Source organism: Heliangelus exortis, chromosome 3 (genome assembly GCF_036169615.1).
Source record: "Heliangelus exortis chromosome 3, bHelExo1.hap1, whole genome shotgun sequence".
In the NCBI taxonomy this organism is placed as follows: Eukaryota; Metazoa; Chordata; class Aves; order Apodiformes; family Trochilidae; genus Heliangelus; species Heliangelus exortis.
Window position 1 is genome coordinate 10219364 of NC_092424.1, and position 10287 is coordinate 10229650.

The 10287-nt window shown below is 41.6% G+C and overlaps 2 protein-coding genes across 5 annotated transcripts in view; one reads left to right on the forward strand and one right to left on the reverse strand.

Annotated features, from left to right (window-relative positions):
* Positions 1-3495, forward strand: part of PRKD3 (protein kinase D3) — a 42792-nt gene extending 39297 nt beyond the window's left edge. For all 3 annotated transcript variants that reach the window (XM_071739154.1, XM_071739152.1, XM_071739153.1), the window contains exon 19: positions 333-3495. In XM_071739154.1, coding sequence (XP_071595255.1) covers positions 333-506 — 174 coding nt within the window. In that variant the 3' untranslated portion in view covers positions 507-3495. The remainder of the gene's footprint in view (positions 1-332) is intronic.
* On the reverse strand, positions 3214-10257 carry NDUFAF7 (NADH:ubiquinone oxidoreductase complex assembly factor 7). Of its 2 annotated transcripts, none has more exons than XM_071739156.1 (10): positions 10043-10257; positions 9782-9945; positions 9575-9643; positions 8852-8962; positions 7554-7764; positions 7017-7075; positions 6210-6323; positions 5299-5442; positions 4798-4971; positions 3214-4421 (listed from the first exon to the last, which is right to left on the reverse strand). In XM_071739156.1, the coding sequence occupies exons 1-10, from the start codon at positions 10122-10124 to the stop codon at positions 4209-4211; spliced, it is 1341 nt and encodes a 446-aa protein (XP_071595257.1). In that variant the 5' UTR covers positions 10125-10257; the 3' UTR covers positions 3214-4208. The 2 variants fall into 2 exon arrangements, with proteins under 2 accessions (XP_071595257.1, XP_071595256.1); XM_071739155.1 differs by having other exon boundaries at positions 9563-9643.
* Between the last annotated feature and the right edge of the window lie 30 nt (positions 10258-10287).

The following is a 10287-nucleotide window of genomic DNA, read 5'->3' on the forward strand; positions in this document are numbered from 1 at the left end:
TACAAACAGTATTGGAGTTAGTATCATTTCATGTATGTGCGATAAATACATCAATTTTATAGTGAAGCAAATAGAGCTATCTTGTTCCAGAAAGTTTTCTTGATTTACAAGAAATTGCAGCCTTAGATACTGGCCTGTTTAATTTTGAGCCTTTCCTTGTGGAGGTGTTTTGGGGTGTGTTGCAGGCTTGTTGTTTTGCTTTTTAACAGATCTTACTGATTATATCTTATGGCTATTTATACTAAAAGTAGAGACAAACTGAAGATTTTATCTCTGTGAATGTAGTGCTGCTGTTTCTTACACTGCTTGCTTAAATTTCATCTACTCCTTAGGATTATCAGACCTGGCTTGACCTCAGAGAATTTGAAACCCGCATTGGAGAGCGTTACATTACCCATGAGAGTGATGATGCACGCTGGAAAGAACATGCTTATGAACACAACCTTGAGTACCCCCAGCATTTTATTATGGCTCCTAATCCAGATGACATGGAAGAAGACCCTTGATTTATACATTATGCTAAATTGCAGCAAAGGAGGACGCTTCAGACAGAAACTGAAGATAAGATTCAGAACAGCTGTTGCTCTTTTGAATGCTGTACACATAGCTTGGTGTGCAAAGCCCTGAAGGATCCTGCGTTGCCATGGGAACATACTGTTGCCTGGCAAGCTCTTCTCCATCTCTGAATGAAACTATGAGGAGTTTCTGGACAAGCCCTGCTGGTAACATTTCACTGAGCAGTGTGGCTATGAAGCCATTATTGAGGTGTGATGTGTACAGATTGAATGGTTTGTGTTTTTCAAGGTTATTTTTTTTTTCCTGTTTGTGTTTGGTTTTGTTTTGTTACATTTGTTTGTTTTTTTCCATAGCCTACACAGTAAGACTTTTGTAATGGTTTTCTAATCCCTATCTATTAGGCCATAGAGAACTGTTTTTTGTTACTTAGATACATCTCCCTTATGCTAAACTGTGCACGGTGAAAAGAGACTGTAAAAAGTGCAGAATACCTTGGCTAATAGTAAAACATGGAGGTTTAGTTCAAATACAGCTTTATAGATGAAGGAATAATTTGCTGCTGTTGAGACAGCTAAGTATGTGTGTCTTTACCCTAACTGAACTTCTTTCAGATACCCAAAAGAAAACCCTGTAACTTCGTACATTCCTCTTGAAATGCTGGCTGACAATCTGAAGAGATGACAATCAAGCTGTGCTAGTCCTTTATTTTGTCTGGTTAAAGAGAGCAATAAGCCACAACAGTGTGTTTCTGTGTAAGGAACAGCCATGGATACACACCAAAGGCATCTTGCCTTACAACTACACAAATCAATGCACAGAGAGCACACAGGACTTCATGTAGCATATCCTTTCACTCTGGAAAAACAGCTTCTAGCAGAAAAATGTGGAAGAATAGGAAAAATACATGCAGCTTTCTTCTGTTGTTTTGAGTAACCAGATTTTTTAAATTTTCTAATATTTTTCTATTTTTTTAAGGTTTCCTGGACCTAAACCAGCAGTAGTTTGTAGTCTGCTAGCTTGTATCTTAACTCTGCTCAAAACGTAGGAGTAAGGGTGGATGCTAAATCACCTGTTGCTTCTGCCATTGTAGCTGGATTGGAGAGGAAAGGGCTTTGCCTTTTAGCCTTAACCTGCAGCCCCTCCCGACCTCTTTACTGTGCTCAGGGGTGGTGTTGGAGCAGAATGAAGAGACCAAAACCAACTCCAAATTCAATTTTTTACACAGATGCCTCAATTGATGGATTACCAACAACCTACTGGACTTGTGGAACAATAGAGAGGGGGGTAGCAGTGTTCTGTGGAAATTTTTCCCTCGGCAAATGGTGTAACAGTTCATGGTATTTCAAAGAATGAAACCATGAACGCTAAATGCAAGTGGAAGAGGATGTTTCTGTTCTGTTTTAAAAGATGGAAAAGGTGAAATCTTTCCTTTTGTCTGAGATAACAGCATTGTGCTGCTGGAAGGTTCTGGATGGCTGTACATATCTCTGATGTGCCCAGCTGCTTAACTGGACCTTGGATTGAAATATGTGTAAAAGCACTGTTACAGGCTTGAACTGTAATGTCAGTGAGAGGCTTTGGGGCAGTTCCTCTTCCTCCTACACAGACTTTTTTTTGTGTGTGTGTAGATAAGTATTTTTTCCTATTGTTTTTATTCAGGTAAGGAGGCAGGTGAGCAGACTTCTTCCAAGTTGTTAGATATACATAAAATTATACAAGGTTATTTCAGGGCTGGCAGGTGCTTGCAATGACTGAGACCTGGCAGTGAAGTCAGTTGCAGTTTCAAAAGTATGTACCCACAGGTAGGTTTGGGTCTTTAGCCCACCTTTTCTTTCCCTCTTGCCCTTAATGTAACTGCCACTGTGTTTTGTAGGTGTCTAAGGCTGAGCTCCAGCTTCCTTGGTAGATGTACCAAACTTTGTACAAAACATTGGTGCAAGCTGTATGGCAGGTTCCTCCAGCTAGCAGCAGGCAGAGCATTTCAGCCCTTCTGACCACCATCTGTCCTCTCTCCTAGCACGTGTTTTTCTCAGGTTTGTCAGGGGACTTGCCTCATGGCAGTCCCTGCCCCTCCTGTGCTTGGGGTTGTGGCCTCCCCTGCTGTCAGGGCAGTGTAAAAGAGGCCAAATTTGTCCCATACTCTTGCCATCCTGTTAAAGCAGGGTTGTTTCAGGACCAGTTCTTCAGAGAGGAAGTATTTTTCATCTTTGGAACCAGAAAAATCACCTGTGAAGCAGGTAGGCTATTATTTGCCCTGGCTTGGCAAAGGAAGCAGTGGGGTTTTTTTGTTTGGTTTTTTTTTTTTTTTTCCAACTTCCATTGCTTAAGTGACCAAATTTGTCAGTGAAGCCGTTGCTGGTTCTAATCTTCAGATTTTATACTTGAGCTGTCACTTCAGGTTTTCCTGTAGTTTTTGTTCATGTTAAGGCCAGCTCAGTCACTCAAAAAAGCACAACAGGAATAGAGGATGGGTGGGACAAAAGTGAAAAAAGGCCTGGCTGATGTCTCTCCCCATGAAGCCTGCTCTGCTCCAAAATATTAAATGACCTATTTATTCTTCAAGCTGTATTAAAAAAAAATGCTGTTGGCCTTTGGAGGAGATTGCCTGACTATATATGCAGACTTATGGGGCCAGACAATACAAGCTACAGGCAGCTAATAGTCAAGGAACCAAAATAATCAGACATACATTAGGAGTAAAGTTTCTTCACAGTAGTAAAAATAGGTTTTTTTATTCATTCCCTTTTTTCTACCTTTACTGCAAACTTTGACAGCAGTAGGTTACAGTGTTTCATATCCATACCCCTAGATGAATTAAGTTGCCTTCATTCATGAAATAGTGCTATGATGCTAGAAAAAAGCTCATGTAAAATTTATAGCTTCAAAAGGACACTGTCAAGTACTTTTATATTTTTATACAATCCCATTGTTTGTAAATATCTTCTGATAAGCTTGAAAATAAAATTTATTTCCCTATCAGACTTGTTCTTTTTATTTACCCGACTTCTCTTTCATTTTAAATGTTCCTAGAACCAGCTGTTTCTTTATGCTTCCTTGTTTGTGGAGCTGTCATTAGATGTGTCCTGCAGGTGCTTTGGAACTACTAAGTCTGTTCACATGGTTTGTGCCACCATTCTCTTTATAAAAATAACTTAAAAAAATGTCAAGGAATCTTGTATTTTAAGCAAGTACTAAACCTGAGTACATTTAAAGTCTCCTTAGGACATCTGATTGTTACTAACAAGTTTTAACTCAATTCTATTAATAATCATTTCACTCAGCTCTATTGAAAGAGCCCTAAAAAATTGTTCATCTTCTGCTCTGTGTACGATGGCTTCTGTATGTGCAGTGTTTGATTTCTATGTGTACTGCTTTAGGTAGAAACTCAGTCAGCAACATCTAGTGTGCAGCACTAGGATTTACTCTGAAATAAATAGCACTCCATACCAAAATGTGGCCAGGCCCAGGAGTGTAGATTGGGGTGATAGAAGTGCCTGAAGAAATAACATGACACTTCATGTACTTTCAGTTCAAAAAGAAATCAAAATATTTAGTACTTAACTTGCATGGGTAGCTATATGCTGATTACATTATTGCAAAACCATGTGTAAAAACATAGGACTTATTTTGTTTTTTTAATAAGTTGCTATTGAAGGTTACAACTATCTGACGTTTTGCTGTGATACTTGAAATCATGTCAGTGAGAGTTCACCAAATCCAGCAACAGGTGGTAAGGGAGACTTTGATTCTGGCTTATGTTTCTTGTCAGTTTGTGCAAGTCTGTGGTGAGGCAGCAGGGCAAAAAAGTTAAAACAGTCCCCCATCTTCTTGGGATTCATCAGCATATCATAGCTGTGAAGTAACTGCTCACGAGTGGCTGGGTCATGTGAATTCTGCAAGAGGACCTGAAAAAAAAAACCAAAAATACTCTCAGTCCTTCCCTCTTTCTGCTCTCCTCTTAAGTTCCCTCATACCTGCACTCTCTTGTTGCATCCTTCTCACTTAACTAAAGTTACCTCAGTGTTCAGTAGAACTGATGAAGCTCATACAGTGATGGATGTAGCACATTTTTCCATTAAATATTCCTCAACATAATATGATCAATTTACTTTGAGGGATGCATAGTAACATGTCTAGGAGAAGCAACATTTTGATCCCACACATGCATGTTCTGAACACCTTTATTTTTTAACACTTCAGTTTTCTATAAAAGCTCTCTTGCTGCTTAAGAATATTGCTTGTGGATTAGGAGAGTTTATGTACCTGTAAGCCCTGTCATACCTGCAGTCGGAGGTCAATGCCCATGTTTTTTAGGAACTCCCTCTGTTTTATGGGCCCCAGTGTGGCTGCCTTTCCCTGGCTCATCTTTCGAAGATAGCTGAAATCAACGTCTGCTGTCAGGTCTGCTGTACCTGGATCTTTCAGCACATCATGGAGTTTGTGATTCCGGAAACCCTGGAAATTAAATTGGAAGATTATACTCAGCTGTACCTGTAACTACCCCAGCTGGGGCTACCAAAGACAGAGCTGTGTGTGAGAGAGGTGAGAATAGCAAATTACACTTTGAAAATCTGAGATAAATGTAGCAGGGGCTCATATTGTTCATTTGTCTGGCAGAAATCCTTATTAGCATCCATAGAAAAATCAATTATTCAGTCTATGATTGCAGCATAATGCAGTTTTGCTCTTATGTCCACCCAAAACCTCTCTTACAACACCCTAACAATTCGTATGTCAAATAGAAGAGGATTTTGGGTTATTATTTCAGAGGAAATGGCTTACCCGGAAAGTGTCTGTTTTGGTTCCATCGTGACCATAATCAGCAACCAGTGCAGCCCCACCATCCTTTTCCAGACGACAGGCAAGCCTCTGAATGATGACACCAGCCTCAGGACACACTTCCACGTGGTCTCTTGTTTCTTCAGGCTAGTGCAGTGTTCAAAGAGCAAAACAATTAGCAGACAAGTATTGTATTAGTGAACAAGTCACTTTAATGGAGCACAGAGGTCCAGGGGTGTGTTTAGGCTCCTAGAGCTTAAGCTAGTTTTTGCTAACAGTGACTTTCAGTTACTATTTTCTGAGTGTTTTCTGAATTTCAGTCATCTATAATTTAGAGTCAACTGAAATGAGAATTTCTCACAAAGTAGGAATACTTCCATTAGATGAAACAGCATCACTGTGAGGCTGGAAGAATGAACACAGTTTAACCTTCAGAGAGGCCTTTCTGTATTAAACTCTCCATTTGGTTTTGATCCCAACGACTTCATTCTGCAACTTTACATATCCAGTGAACTTTAGGGGGGAAAAAATAAATCTTAGACACTTTCCATTAAGGGTCAGTATAGCACAGAACTACCCAGCTGCACTGGTCTCAACAGCAAGTTGAGACTGTGGCTACAGCAGGGCTACTGTTGTGATGGTGATGTGAGCCCTGCCATGCAGAACTCCCTGCCACTTGCTGAAGTGTTTGTCTGTTTAAGATCTGACTTTTGCAAAGTTTAAGGTACATGTTTATTTTTGCACTGTATTTTCACAGCATACGTTAAGTGCTTGTGGAAGTTCTGCAGAATGGAAATGGTAAGCTCCATTTACTCATTTTTTAGATTGTGAGAACTCCTCTTGTCACAGTAACCAAGAAGTAGTGACTATACTTGAAAAGATACAAGTATAAGCTGTGGTAGGCATAACCTTACCTGAATGAAGTTTTCTGTTGCAGGGGTACTGGATGGTGAGAGGACAAACCGCAGCTGGTCAGGAACTTCTGGGTCTATATCAACCAACACTTCACGCCAGCCTTTCTCTGTTCTCTGTTTAATGAAGCCAGGGTGCACTCATTTTACATTCTAATGGGTACAACAGTATCTTGTTTATTTGATTGTCAAGCATTTTCACAAACATTTCAAGAACATGTTATGCTATTAGCAACAACTGTTTATTCCTATTTAATTCCAGTAACAGCCTTACTGGAAAAATCTGGTTGGTGAGACTCATCTCCAGAGTCAACACACAGAAGTTTCATTATACCTAGAAAGAAGGATGCTGTTAAGGAAAAATGCTGTCTCTGCTCTTGACAGTGCAACGTTTAACTTATCAAAATAAACATTCTACCACTGATTTTCATAAACTAATTATCAAGTTGAAGTTGAAAGTTTCATATGAATCCTAACTAGCCTTTATTTTGCTATTCTACCATTAAAATGAAATGTAGAGCATTGCCTTAGTAGTGGTACATAAAATAATGCTGAAATAAACATACTAACGTAGCATAAAAAAATAAACTCAGGACTTAAGTAAGCAAAAAGAAGTCTTTAGCTTTCTACAAGTTTTCCATGCAAAGAGCAATTAGTAATTTTACAGTTATTAGCTGAATTAGGCATCCAAGTTCAGTTAGAAATATTTTATCACAGACAATATGTGTCTAGGTTGGCATCCTAATTCTGTTCTTCCTCAAAGAGAAAAGGTCTTTAAGTAGATGCTCACAATTACAATAATTACTATACCTGAAACTTATGTATTGGCAGGGCATCAAAAAACTCGTGTGCCAAGTAAAAGCTGTAACCTGTGGGAAAGGTAAAAAAAGAATGCATTAAATTATTTATGCTTCCATAACAGCTTCCACTTGAAAACTGTTTTTGTGCATTTTAATGAATTAAGTTAATGTGGTTGTGAAATTATCATAGTAATTTCCATCTTAGACACAAAGACATTAATTTCTACAACTAGGTCTAGCCTCCAGTTCATGAATTTTAGATTGGTATCTCATGAAAGGAAATTCAGGCAAAGTCAGGAAATGGTTTCCTATGAAAAGAAGAAGAATACATGAAATTGGGGTAGCTATCTCCAAAATTACAGGAGTCAGAACAGGTAACAGTTATGAGAATGAGTCAAGATCCTGCCACAGACTCATTCGAGAAGAACACAGATGTATATTAACTACTTTTCTACCCTTTATGCAGGCTAGTAGAGATGTCCTGTTATCAAAAGCTGCAAATGGAGGAAGGATCCCATCTTTCCAACAAGAAATTCAAGCTCCATACCTGGGGGCACATCTTGAATGTCTCTATGCCAGAAAATGGGAACCCCAGTCTTGGTAATGCCTTTCATGTAAGCAGACTCATCCTGGGGGTCTGGCTGCACCCTGCCTCCTGTCAGCAGCAGTGCCTGCATCTCACTGAGTTTGGGACTCACTTCTACCAGATGAATAGAGATATCACATTTACTAAGTAAAGAAGCAAGCTGGCTGAAGACCTATAAAGGCAGATAAATTCTATTAGGCACAGTCTTATGCTGTATACATTAAAGGTGTAAGAACTAACCTTGAATCTCATTATTTATATTGAAGATAAAATATTTAGCTGGCTTTCATTTAACAAAGTAATCTCAGTGAAAGAGACTGAATTTTGCTTCTCCAGAAGAAAAGGGGACTTTTTTTCATCAATTTTAATAAAAGCTGCTACGCTTCTAATAAAGCTGGCAAAATACAGCATACATTACATAGTTACATAGACACCAACATGAAATACTAATTAAGAATAAATAGCCAGAGAGTCAGTAGCTCCTCTAATATCTACAGAGAATTTAGCATTAGGAAAAAAATAGTTCAATTTTCCCAGACATAAAAAATGCTCAATATTCTACATTTCAGTGTGCTTATTAGTTTTTTTACATATCAATATATGTAAACAGACTAGAAGTTCTTCTGAGGCACTAAATCCCATTAGCAATGTTTTTGAATCAGTACTATTTTAAATAATAGACACCATGCAAGCATGATTGAACACAGAAGGTTACCTCAGAATAAGCCCCTGAAATCCCCAAAGGAATTGACACAGCTTCACTCCTGTATTATTGTCCTTCCCCCCCCTTCCTCTTATTGCTTGCAGACACCTCCCTCCCAGTTACACACTGCAGCACCCTTCTAAATGGATTTAAGTTTGGATGATGCTTTCCTATAGAGAAATAATTTGTAATGGAATATTTCTGCCCTTCTATCAAATAATATTTGAAAGACGACACTGGTTTCTGCACAGTGTGCACATGATGGCCAGTGTTCTGCAGCTGAACTAGGACACCTGCTCTCTTCGTTGAACAGCAACTTGGCAGTACCATGGGGACAGTGGATCAAGGGTTGGACTTGATTATCTCAGAGGTCCTTTCCAACCTGTCTGATTCTACGAACTTGAATGTATTCTGATTAAATTCTAAGCCGCAAATCTCCTGACTGAAATGATCTGGTTACTAGGGAAGGTTAAACTCTGAGAGCAAAACATCATTCCCTCCTATTTCTGCGTAGCTACAGAATAAAGCCAGACAGAGAATATTTGTTTTCACCTACCCGTAATATATCATCAGTAAGAGTGCCCCTCCCTGGGCCCAGTTCCACCAGCTGGAATGCTTTAGGTTTGCCTGTGGCCATCCATTCACTAATGCACCATATTCCTATTAGCTGTCAGTGATAAACAACACAAATGAAGAGGTACAGTACTAACTTCAGAACTTGTAGAAAGCAACATCTGCTTTTTGTCTCATAAGGAAGAGTACAATATTCCCTCTTTATTTTAAAGTTAAGATAAAAATCATTGATAACTTTGCCCTCTTCTCTTCAAGTGTTAAAATCAGTGATTGTTTGCTGTCAGTACATCAGAAGCAACTCCACCAGTAAAAGGGTGGGACTCCTCTGGTTGCACATCCAAACTTGTAATGAAGGCTCTACTGCAGGTCACTGCCCAGCTGCCTCTGAACAGCTGATCTTCTCATTTACCAGGGAACAGGTAAATGGTTTGCCAGGCTTCACCTCTGGAAATGATACATAATCCCCCATGCAACAGACCCATACCTGCCCGTGATTTCTACGTAGTTTTCACACTGGGTAACTGCTGTAATTCTTTTTATATGTAAGAGTGCTCTATGAAATTCAGTGTTACTGAGCACACGTGGTGTCCCAGACAATAACACGAGGAGTCCCCGACCTACCAGAAAAACCAAACACCCCTTACTTCTCCAAAATCCACTTAAGAACACGGAGACATAAGGAACTATCCGTTACCTCTCCAAATACCTGACTTATTTCAGGGGAGGTGATGAAATCCCCGCTTTCGCCGATGCCGCCGCGACGCGTGTAGTAACCCTGCGGGAGGAGAGGGCCCGGTGAGCAGCGCGAAGGGGCCGCTTTCTGCCGGCTGCGGCCCTACGGCCTCCGGATGCTCCGCACCCCGGGCCCACAGGCAACGACGGCGAGAAGCCCCCGGGCCGGCCCCGCTCGCACCTGGCCGGGGTTGGTAAGCGCCTCCCGCATGTACTCAGCCACCGTCACCGGCCCGGTGGCCCGCAGCTTGAGCAGCAGGTGCCGAAGCATGGGGGTGGGCCCGCCCCGGCCCTCGGCCTCCGGCTCGCCCCCCGCGCCCGAGGAGAGCCGCGCTGCCGCTGGAGCTGTGAGGAGAGAGAGGAGATGCCGGGGTTCATCAGGGCGGCCCGTAAGGAGGTGCCGGGGGTGGGAGAGGGATGTGGGGTGGGTGGCGGTGGTTACCATGGTGACGGGGGAGCCGCCGGCGGCTGGCGGGGCCCAGGGCGGCGGCCAGGAGCGCGCGGCGTGCGACCAGCGAGACCATGACAGCGGCACCGGGGGTCCGGGTCTTGCTGCTGCTCCTCCTCTTCCTCCCCGCCCGGGTCCTGGCCGCTTAGTGGCCGCGCTGCGTCCCGTCGCCTGCGTCAAGACAGGAGCCCCCCGACTGCAGGGCTGAGCTCAGCCTGAGCTCCCCCGCTCTCTCCCGC